The 16,557-nt window shown below is 47.2% G+C and overlaps 1 protein-coding gene across 2 annotated transcripts; it reads right to left on the minus strand.

Annotated features, from left to right (window-relative positions):
- Positions 1-4,637: 4,637 nt before the first annotated feature.
- Positions 4,638-16,051, minus strand: MPV17 (mitochondrial inner membrane protein MPV17). 2 transcript variants are annotated; one of them, XM_044291651.1, is made up of 8 exons: positions 15,981-16,051; positions 13,053-13,130; positions 11,506-11,621; positions 8,512-8,604; positions 8,130-8,225; positions 6,901-6,933; positions 6,746-6,798; positions 4,638-6,045 (listed from the first exon to the last, which is right to left on the minus strand). In XM_044291651.1, the coding sequence occupies exons 2-8, from the start codon at positions 13,123-13,125 to the stop codon at positions 5,976-5,978; spliced, it is 534 nt and encodes a 177-aa protein (XP_044147586.1). In that variant the 5' UTR covers positions 13,126-13,130; positions 15,981-16,051; the 3' UTR covers positions 4,638-5,975. The 2 variants fall into 2 exon arrangements, with proteins under 2 accessions (XP_044147586.1, XP_044147584.1); XM_044291649.1 differs by having other exon boundaries at positions 15,934-16,016.
- Between the last annotated feature and the right edge of the window lie 506 nt (positions 16,052-16,557).

The raw sequence follows: 16,557 nt of genomic DNA on the forward strand, positions 1-16,557 counted from the left end.
TACTCCCATATACCGTATGATGTAGAAGCTGATTCTACACCAGTACACAATGTGCAAGGTAATAATACTCCCGTATATGATGTAGAAGCTGATACTATACCAGTAAACAATATGTGAGGTAATAATACTCCCATATATGGTGTAGAAGCTGATACTACACCAGTATACAATGTGTGAGGTAACAATATTCCCATATATGATGCAAAAGCTGATGCTACACAAGTACATGATGTGTGAAGTAATAATACTCTCATATATGATGTAGAAGCTGATACTACACCAGTTAATGATGTCTGAGGTAATAATACTCCCATATATGATGTAAAAGCTGATGCTACACCAGTACATGGTGTCTGAAGCAGAAATACTCCCATATATGATGTGGAAGCTGATACTATACCAGTAAACAATATGTGAGGTAATAATACTCCCATATATGGTGTAGAAGCTGATACTACACCAGTATACAATGTGTGAGGTAACAATATTCCCATATATGATGCAAAAGCTGATGCTACATAAGTACATGATGTGTGAAGTAATAATACTCTCATATATGATGTAGAAGCTGATACTACACCAGTTAATGATGTCTGAGGTAATAATAATCCCATATATGATGTAAAAGCTGATGCTACACCAGTACATGGTGTCTGAAGCAGAAATACTCCCATATATGATGTGGAAGCTGAAACTACACCAGTACATGGTGTATAGGTAATACAAAAGTTGATGTAGAAGCCGATACTTCACACATCATGTACTGGTGTAGTAATAATGTTCCCATATATGATGTAGAAGCTGATACCACACCAATGCATGATGTCTGAGGTAATAATGCTGCCATATATGATGTAGAAGCTGATACTACACCAGTAATTAATGTTTGAGGTAATAATTAAAGATGAGCGAATTTCATGTTATGGTGGTAACATTTGGTGGCAAAAGCAGAATTGCGTTATGGATTCCGTTACCACGGACCATAATATAATTCTATGATAAAATGCATAACGGAATGCCTTTGGAGTCATTCCGTCATAATAGAAGTCTAACGCCTGTATAACGTATTCGTCCCGTTTCCGTTATGCAGGAGAGGACTCCCCTGCATAACGGAAACGGGACGGATCCGTTATGCAGCCCATAGATTTCTATTATGATGGAATGAATATGGAATGCCTCTAAAGGCTTTCTGTTATGCATTCCAACATATAATTGCGTTATGGTCCGTGGTAACAGAATCCATAACGCAATTCTGCTTTTACCACCAAACAAAGCGTGAACGAATTTCAAAATATGAAATTCGCTCATCTCTAGTAATAATATGAAAGCTGATATTACCTCACACATTGGTTACTGGTGTACTCCTGTATATGATGTAGAGGCTGATACTACACCAGTAACCAATGTGTGAGGTAAAAATATTCCTGTATATGATGTGGAAGCTGATACTACACTAGTACATGATATCTGAGGTAATAATACACCCATATATGATGTAAAAGCTGATACTACACCAGAGCCTGATGCCCACCAGTCCCGATCTGGTGCTCTGGTGGAAGCAGGGCAGCTGGAGATGTTCGCCTCCATTGCTTCGCACACCGCTGATAGCTTAGCTCCTTAATTGGGTGGTATGTGTGTGTAGTGTATATATAGTGTATGTGTGTGTAGTGTATATATAGTGTATTTATGTGTATGTGTGTTGCATATATATGGTGTATTTATGTGTATGTGTGTTGCATATGTATGGTGTATGTATATGTAAACGTGTTGTGACGCCGGGTGTCCACCTTTGAGTAGGGAAACTGTTGTTAACAATTTGAATCCCATCCCTGATGATGTCGGAGGTAATAATACTACCATATATCATGTAGAAGCTGATACTACACCAGTACATGATGTTTGAGGTAATAATCCTCTCATATATGATATAGAAGCTGATATTACACCAGTACATGATGTGTGAGGTAATAATACTGCCATATATTATGTAGAAGCTGATACTACACCAGTACATGCTGTCTACATACATCCATGTTACTCACACGTGTTATGTCCGAAACATAGGTTTGACACTGGGTTCACACCTGAGCGTTTTACAGCGCGTTCCTACGCGCTGTAAAACGCTCAACAAGGAGAAACCAATTATTCCCTATGGGAATGGTTCTCACCTGGGCGTTTTACAGCGCGTACGATCGCGCTGTAAAACTCCCTACGCTCAAAAAAGTACATGAGCTTCTTTGGGGCATTTTGTCGCGCGTTCCCGTACATAGACATTCGGGAACGCGCGACAATGAATGGGCGTTCGCTTGTTTCTGTATGCGCGATTGAAAATGCCGGTACAATCGCGCATACAGAGCGCTCCTTTCATAACGCTCAGGTGTGAACCCAGGGTAAAGGGCTTTTCTGGGATTTTAATATCCCCAACACAGGTGGACAATACGTCCAGAGTATGCTTGTGTGAAACCGTAATAAGATACACCAGCAAAGCAGCGAGTATCACAAATGATAGGCTTAGATACATGGCTCAGTTTGGGGGGTGGTGCAGGATGTGAGGTCCGGGGGTCATCAGTCAGAGCCGCTCTCCTCTCCAGACATTTAGTAGATTACTTGCTGCATTACTCTGAGCTGTCGGTGCAGATTAGTGAGCGTGCTCGGCAGAGGTAACACTCATACCAGTATTAATGCTGACATCTCCCGGGATCATTCACCGTTTCAGGAAAGTCAAGGTCATCGATGCTGCTGAGTGACAGGAAGATGGACGAGAGCCACCAGAGTGAGACCATAGTGACGTCCCTGCCCAACACACCCAATTAAATACATCTCTACAGCCAAAGAGACTGCAGCTCAGTGTGTGACAGAATTGTGAGTGCAGCTCTGGATGTGACTCACCTGATACTTGAAGTGTAAAACATGGCGGCAGACATGTTCTAGCTTGGGCTATTAGTCTTCATTGTACCAGAGTCAGATGTAAATTTCATCGAGATATTGGAATTGAATTGGAAACGTGCTGGAAAAAAAACACACCAAGCTTTGGAAACTATGCTCGGTGGAAGAAGCGAGATGTCAGATACGGGAACGGTGAAAGGAGCAGGGCCAGGGATTAAAGACAAGGGGGCACTTACTTATTGCACAGTTGATGGCAGACCTGTGCATTGTGTATACAACATTACTGAACAGTTTCTTGTAACTGTGTGACTGAGGAGCAGATCCTGAGAGGTGCACAAATAGGAGTGTGGTGGGGTTACTTACTTTGGCCAAGACAGTAGCTTGTGTTATAGGGAGATTTTCCTGTGACAGGTGGATGTGTGTACACACACATATTATGGAGGCACCACGCGCCCTCGCTGGTGTTCGTCTCTTGGCACAGAGTGGCCGGCTGGCAGCATTTATGTTGTCTTTCTGCGTTTCCGGGAAAGAACAAGGAACAGAACGCTTTCCATTATCTGTGGGTGCGGAGATGGCAACTTAATGATGGCAGGACCGCCTGAGACTCGTTCCCCACAGCTCTCCGTAAGTGGCTTTAATTTCTAATTACAGGCTGAACACCTGAGCACTGGGCATCATTACACGTGGTGTCAGAGCCAGCCAAGCTCCGAGCCCACGTACCTGGCACAAAAGTCCCCAACAGCACTCTCCATAGAGAACCTCCCACATCTACGTTCAATACCAGATTCTCCTCATCAGGGTACCCCTGCTACCATGTTCTCCATGTTTCCAGTCTCCACCTGACCGCCATCCAACCTACTTCTCAATCTCCCCACATCTTTCACCATACAACATCTTCACCTAGCTTCCATGATCCATACTTCCTCCACAACTTCACCTTTCAACCGCTGTCCCAAGCTTTTCTGCTAAGCATCCGTCTCAGCCTTCCTACCTGACCTTCACCATGTGCCCACCTCACTTTCACTCCCTGACCTTCATAACCAACTTCTTTCACATCCCACTACTTGACCCTTTTCTCCACAAATTTGTAAAACTGTCCCTGCACTTGTCTCTTACACACATAAGCTCAGACAGGCCTTTATGTCTTCTGAATGGGGAGAGGGGAGCAAGCCCATGCCAAAAACCACATACTCCTTTAGACTCTTCTGGCATTAGTTTATCTTGCTGAGACCAAATGGATTTGGCATGTTGAAAGCCAATGGCCTGATCATTATGTCCCCTGACATCTGCTGTCATGGGAAATGTAGGAAACCCCTATACATATTAGGTCAGCCGGTCTCACCAAGATCAGTTGGTTTGGCAAACAGCTTAAGTGTCTCCTCCACTTACAACTTCCCACCTACTTCACCTGACAACCACCTCCAAACTCTCTACAAACCACGTCTACAACAGTCAACTTCAGCCCGACTTCTGCTCCTGAGCCCCTTACATCTTGACCTTTACCACCAGCCTTTCATATCTTCTCATCTTGTCCTCCACCTACAAGCCACTGTCTCATATCTCCACATGACTCCTGTCCTGCATTCCTTCTCAACTTTGTTCTGCACCCCTGTTGTACTAGTTACAGACAATATAGAAACCTATCCTGAATTTTCTGTCCAGTTATTGACTGTAGAGAGTGGGCCATGTCCTTCTAGGCCTACTCCTCCCATCCCTTCCCCCTTAATCCTCTGACACCCCTGAGTCCCTTCAACTTTGTGCATCATTTTATTACATGTGCGATAAAATATAATTCCAGGCACTTTCCTGAGACAGATCCTAGAAAACAGGATCAGAAGTTTGGACTCCAGTTGCCTGGACCAGCACAGGAGCCCATATATCACACATGGACAGACCTTCAGAGAAGTGGTTGCATCAGTTAAAGGAGTTGTCCAGACAAATTCTCACAATCTGACATTGGGTGTGGAGAGACACAACTATACACTGGGTGTCATGGGAACTGGCCAGTGTTCAGCAAGTATAATTCAAATGTATGATAAATTAACAGGACCTGTCTATGAAACTCCCTGTGTGTTGGATAGTATGAAGCAGGTAAGTGGACTCAACTGTAAAGGTAGGTGGGGGGTCTATATCAAGTCACCAAACATCTTGTGGCAGAAATCAAGACCGTTTCAGAAGTAGATTTGACTTCTTTATTAAAATCTCTTAAATTAACAAAGAGTTCTGGAGTACAGAACTCATTTCTTGAGTCTGTAAAAAGATATCTGAGAGACTCGCAGGATCCTGCAGACAGAGCACAAAGAACACTCTACAGAATCCTGGCAAGCTCTCAGGTGTCTCAGACTTGGGAAATGTGTCCTGTACGCCAAAATGCATTGTTCATTTAAGAGATCTTAAAAAAAAATTAAAAAAAAGATACCTACTTCCGAAAAGGTTGTAATGTGCACCATGAGAAGTTTTTGGTGACTTAATGTAGACACCCCTCTGCTGTTGAGTCCACTTACCTGCTTCATACTATCCTCCTCCTCCCGATAGCTGGCACCTATAAGTGTAATTTAACCTACATGCCCATTAATAGTGGTGTGCTGTGCCTACTTCACAACATAAAAAGTTGAGGACCTGTTGACCTGACTTTTTTACTCCATGAGTCTTGCCAATATGGGTATGGGATAGTTACCTCGGCAACCTGCATTGAGTTCCATATCTCATTCTCCACGCCCAATTTCAGATTACAGACAGTGTGCCTGGACAAACCATTTAAAGTTTCCATCCATAAGGCATATGAAATGTGTTATGAAAATCCAGACAATTGGTGGATCCTGATGGAACTACCAACAGTAATACTGATTCTAGACAATTGACAGATCCCGGTAGTATCGACAATCTAGACAATGGACGGATCTCAATAGTTACACTGAGTGTAGACAGTTAACAGATCCCTAGAACAATGTCCTTCATATGTTGGGTTGCCGGATACTCTTCACATCACATATATTAGATTGGACGTCAACATGGGAAGTCCAGCAGATCCGGTCAAATTCTATACGTGCAGTGGAGATGAGGCTGTCCCCGAGTGTAGACATCTGGGGTTAGGCCTGGTTTGCCTTCCAGGAGAGGTAAGAGTTCCAGATGATGGCTACGACCTGCACCACCGCCAGCCTGTGCATGGAGACAGAACATATGTACTTTGGACAACACATGGTGGACACCACCGCTCTGGCTTGGAGTCTAAATACTGCTTTATTAAATTTATTTATTTTATGCACTTATATAGCACTACTGTATTAGCATCAAGCTGTCCACAATAGGGCTCATAATCTCAGTTCCCTATCTATCTGTCTTTGGAGTGTAGAAGGAAACTGGAGAACACAGAGAAAACCCACGCAAACACAGGGAGAACATACAAACTCCATGCAGATGTTGTCCTTGGTTGGATTTAAACCCAGGACCCCAGTGCTGCAAGACACCAGTGTTAACCACTGAGCCACCGTGCTGCTTTATCTCCCAATCAGAAGAATGACTATGCCCGAGATCACTTTACAGGGGCAATAATGGAGGGGGGGGGGGGGGGCAAAGCTGCAATATGATATTATGATATAGACTGCAGTTATCTCAGCCACTGAGGGTGCTGTGAGTAGACATTACCCTCCACTAGTCACATAGGGTCCTTCTCTGTGTATCTGTCATGGATTGTACACTCTACCATGGAGCCTTGGTTGCTGAAATAGTCTGTGCTGCTACACTGTACCCCTACCGTGGAGCCTAGGTCAGTAGAATGCCCCTGTAGGATGTTCTCAGATGCAGTTGACAGCCCAGGCGTCCACCCATATTATGTCTGAGCAGAGATTTGCAAACTCACCGGTAATGCAGTGGGATGAAGTAAAAATTTGCAATCTGCACCGCCGGCCATATCTGCAGGGAAAGATAATACAGTAACCGGAAGAGGTACAGCAAGGATCAGGGGCCACATGTGTAGGGGGCCCCAGACCTCAATGATACCAGAAATAAACTTACGTAATAGTTGGCGATTAAAGCATCCTTATAATCCTGCAACAAAGGAAGATAAATTAGAAATCAGGAGAAAAGCCAGGAAGTGAGGGCCCAAACGCAGAGCTTACACTCTACTCATAACCACCTTGTACAAAATCCTGTCCACCCACATAATACCCCTGTTATCTGTGATGCAGGATGTCTCCTATATCTGGAGGAGGAATGCTAGACCTGCTTTATATAGGGAGGGAGGACACGGGGAGCCCTCTTCATCCAGGGGAAGGTCGCGGGGAGCCCTCTACATCCAGGGGAAGGTCGCGGGGAGCCCTCTACATCCAGGGGAAGGTCGCGGGGAGCCCTCTACATCCAGAGGAAGGTCGCGGGGAGCCCTCTACATCCAGAGGAAGGTCGCGGGGAGCCCTCTACATCCAGGGGAAGGCCGCGGGGAGCCCTCTACATCCAGGGGAAGGCCGCGGGGAGCCCTCTACATCCAGGGGAAGGTCGCGGGGAGCCCTCTACATCCAGGGGAAGGTCGCGGGGAGCCCTCTACATCCAGGGGAAGGTCGCGGGGAGCCCTCTACATCCAGGGGAAGGTCGCGGGGAGCCCTCTACATCCAGGGGAAGGTCGCGGGGAGCCCTCTACATCCAGGGGAAGGTCGCGGGGAGCCCTCTACATCCAGGGGAAGGTCGCGGGGAGCCCTCTACATCCAGAGGAAGAACACAGGGCGCCTCTATATCTAGAGGAAGGACGCAGAGTGCTCTCCACATCTGGGGAAATAATGCGGGTGCCCTCTATATGTACAGTATATGCCAGTCTCCTCTAGGTTACATCTGATGTATATAACCTTTCTCCTCCACACTAGGTAACATGTGGACATTCGGCGCCCCTGTTGCCTCTTCTATAATGAATAGCAGCAGGCCATCACAGTGAAGACATAAATATGACAAATTTTGGTGATGAAGCCGTACATTGGGGTCTTCTCGGTGCCCCCATCAGGCGGTGAAGTCTATAAATAGCGGTCTGTGTGTCATGTATATCGGTATCTGCAGGTAATTTAGCACCACTGTCTCGCCATGTATGGATGTTTGAAGAACTAATATCTTCAGCTCACCCCGACCTCCTGCCATCGTCATCCAGACGTTCTCATCAGACTTTATTTACACACATTACACCCTCCAGATGAGACCTGGAGGGTGGTGAAGCACATGGAGACCCCAGCCAGTACAGTAACCCTTCCTCTGCCATGATTTACCCGCTTCAGCTTGTTCCAGATTTCCTCTTTAGAGAGTCCATTCAGTGAACCAACAATGGTCAGGAAGCATCCAAGAAAGCAAGGAGCAAAGCCGCCCTGTAAGAAATCATACAGTGCTGAGTACAATGAACCTCAATATGCCCCGATCCAGAACAGCAGCACTCAACATCCCACTCACTTCTTCCCAGAGTAACCTTTACTCAAATTCAGTCCCTGTCCTGAAGTAAAGCGCTGTGTAACATGTCAGCCCTTTCCATCACCCAGAGTACAGCACTGAGCATCATCTGCCTTCATCAGGGCTTGAGACTTCACCACTTATCTCCACAGTCCTCTGGGTGACATGTTGACATGAGGAGGGTGACATTGGTATGGTCATCCTTACCTGGTCCAACAGCATCTTCTTTACGGCCACAGACTTACTGCTGCCAGGAATAAGGCCATCCAGGACTTTGTACCATCCCCCGACTATCGGACCCTGTGTGAGAAAATAACGCACTGTGATTTGCAAAGGGCAAACATGTCACCTCCATGTATTGCTCTTATTTCACACTTTACAACTGTACCGGCACTGCCGTGTCTTCCTCCATCTCTACAAGGCACATCTGCCCTGGCACTGCCATGCCCTCTCCCATCTCTACCATCACTGCTACATACTCCTCAATTTCTACACTGCACATCTGTGTCAGCATCGACATGTTCTCCTCTGCCTCTACACTATACCTCTCTACCGGTCTACTGGCACAACTACATCCTCCTCTGTCTCTAAACTGCACATCTGTACAAGCACCGCCATGTCCTCCTTCATCTCTACACTGCGCATCTGTATTGGCACCACTGCGTCCTCCACCATCTCTACACTGCACATCTGTACTGGCATCATTGCGTCCTCCACCATCTCTACACTGCACATCTGTGCCGGCACCACTGCGTCTTCCACCATCTCAGCAAATCTGTACTGGCACTGCCTTATCCTCTCTGCCTCTACACTGCACATTATTACCAGCACCGCCATGTCCTCCTCCATCTCTACATTGCACATCTGTACCTGTACCACTGCATCCTCCATCTCTACACTGCACTGCCATGTGCAACGTGCTGCCTCCCAGGGCTGATGGTGTCCCAGGTTTATCGGAATGCCGAGTGGAGTGGTACGACCACAATAGTTTTGTGTGGGTGTCACGGTGCACCTACCTGGCTACCGTCGATTCCCAGGGTTAGGCTCAGAAGCAATAAAGGTGAGAGTAATGGTGGAGGTGGAAAATAAGTGAAGTCCAAACTTGGGGAAAGTTCAACAGCTTTACTTGAATGAACTTGCATCCAGACAATATACGGTCTTTCTTTAGGTTCCACCAGTGAGTTATTCAATAAAATGTATCTGTATAGTGCCACTTAATTTGTTATTTCTTTAACCTACTCACCGAGAAGGCCGCACATGCTCAGTTTCATCTTTCAGCTGCCTTCTGAGTTGTGATAGGGAGAGCATGGACTCGCCCCCTGAGCTGTGATAGGGAGAGCATGGACACGCCCCCTGAGCTGTGATAGGGAGAGCATGGACACGCCCCCTGAGCTGTGATAGGGAGAGCATGGACACGCCCCCTGAGCTGTGATAGGGAGAGCATGGACACACCCCGAGCTACAGCAGAATGGACCCTCCCCTGAGCTGTCGACTTGCTATAAATCTAGCAGAGCAATGAATGTGGAGATCTCTGGATCCATGTGAGGTACAGGGCTGGTTCTAGCTTTGTTATAAAAAGGGTGGTAATGTCCTATATGATGTCGGATTTTCATTTTTTACATTATTCATGGGAGAACCCCTTTAAATGTTCTCCTTTATCTCTCTGCCGTGCTAAACTTGGCTTTAGTCTGGTTGCTGGACTTTAGGGCTGTTCTGATACCTTTAGAGTGGGGTGCCTTTGGCTGTTGACCACCTCACAACACTCTGTCGGTTAATCTGTAAGGAGTCAGGTGATTCTCATCTCCTTCCAACTCTAGACTAGACTTAAGACTGACTAAGGACTTCCTGCAGCCCCTCCCTCGGTAGGAAACTGGACTGACCCACTTCTGCACAAAAGGGGTAGAATAGAATGGTAAGTTCCATTCTTATGTAAAGATCTCTCTGCCATATACACTGCCACCTGCTGTTGAACCAGGCACAGTACATGAAATACAATAAAGCAACAAATAACAGTTTAATCGCAATACAATTAATGCACAGTGTAGGAAGACCTAGAATAAATACACAGATTACTTATTGTTAGCCTATTAGAGACAGCAGCAGGGTGTAGGAATGGTAATAACACTCTGTGGTATTACACGTTGTCCAATCTCTACACTGCACATCTGTACCCGCACCGCCATATCCTCCTGCATCTCTAAGCTGAACATCTATACTGGCACCTCTGCATCCTCCTCCATCTCTACACTGCTCATTTGTACCGACACCGGCATATCCTCTCTGTCTCTGCACATCTGTAGCGGCTCCGCCGCGTCCTCCTCCATCTTTACACTGAACATCGGTACAGGCTCCGCCATGTCCTCTCTGTCTCTGCACATCTGTACGGGCTCCACCGAGTCCTTCTACATCTCTACACTGCACATCTGTACAGGCACCGTCATGTCCTCTCTGTCTCTGCACATCTGTAGCGGCTCTGCCGTGTCCTCCTCCATCTTTACACTGCACATCGGTACAGGCTCCGCCATGTCCTCTCTGTCTCTGCACATCTGTACGGGCTCCACCGAGTCCTTCTACATCTCTACACTGCACATCTGTACAGGCACCATCATGTCCTCTCTGTCTCTGCACATCTGTAGTGGCTCCGCCGTGTCCTCCTCCGTCTCTACACTGCGCATCTGTAGCGGCTCCGCCGTGTCCTCCTCCGTCTCTACACTGCGCATCTGTAGCGGCTCCGCCGTGTCCTCCTCCGTCTCTACACTGCGCATCTGTAGCGGCTCCGCCGTGTCCTCCTCCATGTCTACACTGCACATCTGTACTGGCTTTATCATGTCCTCCATCTCTACATTGCACATCTGAACTGGCTTCATCATGTCCTCCATCTCTACAATGCACATCTGTACCAACACCACCATGTCCTCCTCCATCTCTAAACTTTGCATCTGTACTGGCACCGGCATGTCCTCCTCCATCTTTACACTGCATATCATTACCAACACCACCATGTCCTCCTCCATCTTTACACTGCCCATCTCTACTGGCACTGCCATATCGTCTCTGTCTCTACATTGGCACCACCATATATTCTAGAGGTTTCTTAGAAGAGATTAGTCATTAGGTAAGCTGTTAATGAGGATAGTGGGGGAAGGGGGTGCTCAGGTTGGGGGAGGGGGCATCATATTTATAACCAGGCCTGATTGTTACCACAAAGCAGAATCCTATTCCCATCATCTTCACCGTCCTCTTGAAGCTGTGACCACGGAGACCTTTCCTTTCCACCAGCTGTTGAGAGATCACATCACCAACCCCAACCAAAGACCCTGTAGGATGAAAACCATGTTAGGGTTCTGCAGTGTACGATGAAGGTTGTCATTATGATGTGATGACTGGAGTAGTCATCCCTCATTGTACTCTGTGGATGGGAAACATATGAGATTGGGGAGGACACCGAAATGAGGACATCAGGGACCTGCGGGGGTGACGAACCCTTCATACACAATGACGGCACCCAATCCTCTTCATGTCCCCCACATCTGAACCCCACTGTGTTGGAGAGGTGACGGCTCTATAACATGGAGGAATGGTGGTGATCTGCGGCAGTAACGTCTGCTGGGCCATTCTATGTCATAGTGACCCCACAATGACATTTGCAGGTAGGAATGTGGCTAGTGTGGCGCCACGTTCCTGACTGACCCCCACGAATGATCAGCAGATGCCACCTGTATTATCAGCACCCGCTGACAATATGATGTGTGGAGCCGCACTGCCCTGGTATGGAGATTGTGGTGTGTGGGCGGGTCGTGCCATTGGGGAGGCGCTCTTCAGATCTCCTCGTTGGTGGTGGTGGTTGGTATGCGCTCTGTGGATCAGTCCATGGGGTGGTCCCACTGTATTCAGATCTCTGGAGAACTACAAGCCAACCTTTGCTTCTAATGAAGGCTCCAGGCCAGAACTGCCATATCACCATGTGCATCACTGCCAAATTATCTGTGGGTGCAGGGGAGACAGCAGGCCCCCCAATAATCACCAGTCTCAGATGTTGTCTGTTGACATCTAGCAGTGGTCAGAGGAACTGCAGCCACAGAAGCCTGCTGAGAATAAGAGACTTTGCTCTGTTATCAGCCATGTCAGACAGAGTGGTAACCAGAAGATCGGTGAGACCGTGGACTCTTTACGGTAAGAGCGGTGAGACCGTGGACTCTTTACGGTAAGAGCGGTGAGACCTCTCTGCCTGAGGAGGTGGTGATGGTGAGTCACTATAAGAGTTCAGGAGGGGCCTGGATGTATTTCTGGAGCGTAATAATATTACAGGCTATAGCTACTAGAGAGCGGTCGCTGATCCAGGGAGTTATTCTGATGCCTGATTGGAGTCGGGAAGGAATTCTTTCCCATAAAATGGGGCACATTGTCTTCTACCTCACAGGGTTTGTTTGCCTTCCTCTGGATCTACTTGCAGGATGACAGGCCGAACTGGATGGACAGAGGGCTTTTCAGCCTCACATAGTAGGTGCAGACTATTCCTCCCTGTTATCGGCCCTCAGAAGCTGGGCGGAGGCTGACTGTCAGGAGGAAGAGCAGAGGATCCTGTGAGATGGAGGGAGGAGAACCAGGCTGTACTGTATTTCTGGGGGGGGGTGGGGGGGGGGGTGCACATACTTTCACCACAGGTCACATTACATGGGGTCACTGATAATACTATTATTACTCAGCGCTGGAGCATACGTACAGCGGATCACACAGAGGTTACTCACCGGCGGTAATGATCTGCACCTTCCAGGGGTGAAGGGAGAGTAATCGCTGGTAACTGCGCCACAGGGAGGCCATCACCCCTATACATCAGGAGACAAAAGGTCATATGACATCACCGATGCAAATAAAATGGCGGACAACACCACGAGCCGCCACCCAACATATCACATACAATGTATCCTCCTCCCCATAGACATGGTATATACACTGTATCCTCCTGTCATCCCCGTACACACAGTATATACACTGTATCCTCCTGTCATCCCCGTACACACAGTATATACACTGTATCCTCCTGTCATCCCCGTACACACAGTATATACACTGTATCCTCCTGTCATCCCCGTACACACAGTATATACACTGTATCCTCCTGTCATCCCCGTACACACAGTATATACACTGTATCCTCCTGTCATCCCCGTACACACTGTATATACACTGTATCCGCCCGTCATCCTCATACACACAGTATATACCTTGTATCCTCCTGTCATCCCCGTACACACAGTATATACCCTGTATACTCCTGTCATCCCTGTACACACAGTATATACCCTGTATACTCCTGTCATCCCTGTACACACAGTATATACCCTGTATACTCCTGTCATCCCTGTACACACAGTATATACCCTGTATACTCCTGTCATCCCTGTACACACAGTATATACCCTGTATACTCCTGTCATCCCTGTACACACAGTATATACCCTGTATACTCCTGTCATCCCTGTACACACAGTATATACCCTGTATACTCCTGTCATCCCTGTACACACAGTATATACCCTGTATACTCCTGTCATCCCTGTACACACAGTATATACCTTGTATCCTCCTGTCATCCCCGTACACACAGTATATACCCTGTATCCTCCTGTTATCCCCGTACACACAGTATATACCCTGTATACTCCTGTCATCCCCGTACACATAGTATATACACTGTATCCTCCTGTCACCCCGTACACACGGTATATACCCTATATCCTCCCGTCATCCCCGTACACACGGTATATACCCTGTATCCTCCCATCATCCCCGTACACACGGTATATACAGTGTATCCTCCTGTCATCCCTGTACACACAGTATATACACTGTATCCTCCTGTCATCCCTGTACACACAGTATATACCCTGTATACTCCTGTCATCCCTGTACACACAGTATATACCCTGTATCCTCCTGTCATCCCTGTACACACAGTATATACCCTGTATCCTCCTGTCATCCCTGTACACACAGTATATACCCTGTATACTCCTGTCATCCCTGTACACACAGTATATACCCTGTATACTCCTGTCATCCCTGTACACACAGTATATACCCTGTATACTCCTGTCATCCCTGTACACACGGTATATACACTGTATCCTCCTGTTATTACCGTACACACAGTATATACCCTGCATCCTCCTGTAATTCCCCTACACACAGTATATACCCTGCATCCTCCCATCATCCCCGTACACACTGTATATACACTGTATCCGCCCGTCATCCTCATACACACAGTATATACCCTGTATCCTCCTGTCATCCCCGTACACACAGTATATACCCTGTATCCTCCTGTCATCCCCGTACACACAGTATATACACTGTATCCTCCTGTCATCCCCGTACACACAGTATATACACTGTATCCTCCTGTCATCCCCGTACACACAGTATATACACTGTATCCTCCTGTCATCCCTGTACACACAGTATATACCTTGTATCCTCCTGTCATCCCCGTACACACAGTATATACACTGTATCCTCCTGTCATCCCCGTACACACAGTATATACCCTGTATACTCCTGTCATCCCTGTACACACAGTATATACCCTGTATACTCCTGTCATCCCTGTACACACAGTATATACCCTGTATACTCCTGTCATCCCTGTACACACAGTATATACCCTGTATACTCCTGTCATCCCTGTACACACAGTATATACCTTGTATCCTCCTGTCATCCCCGTACACACAGTATATACCCTGTATACTCCTGTCATCCCCGTACACATAGTATATACACTGTATCCTCCTGTCACCCCGTACACACGGTATATACCCTATATCCTCCTGTCATCCCTGTACACACAGTATATACACTGTATCCTCCCGTCATCCCCGTACACACGGTATATACCCTGTATCCTCCCATCATCCCCGTACACACGGTATATACACTGTATCCTCCTGTCATCCCTGTACACACAGTATATACACTGTATCCTCCTGTCATCCCTGTACACACAGTATATACCCTGTATACTCCTGTCATCCCTGTACACACAGTATATACCCTGTATCCTCCTGTCATCCCTGTACACACAGTATATACCCTGTATACTCCTGTCATCCCCGTACACATAGTATATACACTGTATCCTCCTGTCACCCCGTACACACAGTATATACCCTATATCCTCCCGTCATCCCCGTACACACGGTATATACCCTGTATCCTCCCATCATCCCTGTACACACGGTATATACACTGTATCCTCCTGTTATTACCGTACACACAGTATATACCCTGCATCCTCCTGTAATTCCCCTACACACGGTATATACACTGTATCCTCCTGTCATCCTTGTACACACAGTATATACCCTGTATACTCCTGTCATCCCCGTACACACAGTATATACCTTGTATCCTCCCGTCATCCCCCTACACACAGTATATACCCTGCATCCTCCCATCATCCCCGTACACACTGTATATACACTGTATCCGCCCGTCATCCTCATACACACAGTATATACCCTGTATCCTCCTGTCATCCCCGTACACACAGTATATACCCTGTATCCTCCCGTCATCCCCCTACACACAGTATATACCCTGTATCCTCCTGTATACAGTATTTACCTTGTATATATGGATTCTTATGGCTATGTAGCCTGATAATTACTCACAATGTGACACTTTGGATCCTCCTGACAGGATGTGACATCACAAGTTGCAGTTGCATGATGGGACATGTAGTCTTTACACATCTGCTTCCTTTATGTGGAGGTCATGTGACATGTAGGAGGCGGAGCCGGTGATTGCATTCTCTGTGTGCCCTTAGTGCCCTGTATTCAGAGGCGTACCAGGGGTTCAGCACAGTTGGGGGGTGATACTCATAGGATGGTCCCCTAATACCACTAACCAGTACCTGAGTGCTATTACCCCATACAGTGACGGTGTCAGCCGTGATTACAACTCCCAGCAGCGCTCATAGAAGTAAACCTAAAACAGCTGGAGTGTCAAATGTTAGTGCTGCTTCCTTTGTCCCCCTTACAGTAGTGCTGACTCCTCAGTGTCCCCCTTACAGTAGTGCTGCCCCCTCAGTGTCCCCCTTACAGTAGTGCTGCCCCCTCAGTGTCCCCCTTACAGTAGTGCTGACTCCTCAGTGTCCCGCTCACAGTAGTGCTGCCCCCTCAGTGTCCCCCTTACAGTAGTGCTGCCCCCTCAGTGTCCCCCTTACAGTAGTGCTGACTCCTCAGTGTC

Source organism: Bufo gargarizans, chromosome 4 (genome assembly GCF_014858855.1).
Source record: "Bufo gargarizans isolate SCDJY-AF-19 chromosome 4, ASM1485885v1, whole genome shotgun sequence".
NCBI classification, from domain to species: Eukaryota; Metazoa; Chordata; class Amphibia; order Anura; family Bufonidae; genus Bufo; species Bufo gargarizans.

Coding starts and splice junctions, on each gene's coding strand:
- MPV17 (XM_044291651.1), bottom strand. CDS start 13,125: ATGGCCTCCCTGTGGCGCAGTTACCAGCGATTACTCTCCCTTCACCCC. Junction 11,622..13,052: donor GGTGCAGATCATTACCGCCG/GTGAGTAACCTC, acceptor TTCATCCTACAG/GGTCTTTGGTTGGGGTTGGT. Junction 8,605..11,505: donor GAATAGGATTCTGCTTTGTG/GTAACAATCAGG, acceptor TTTCTCACACAG/GGTCCGATAGTCGGGGGATG.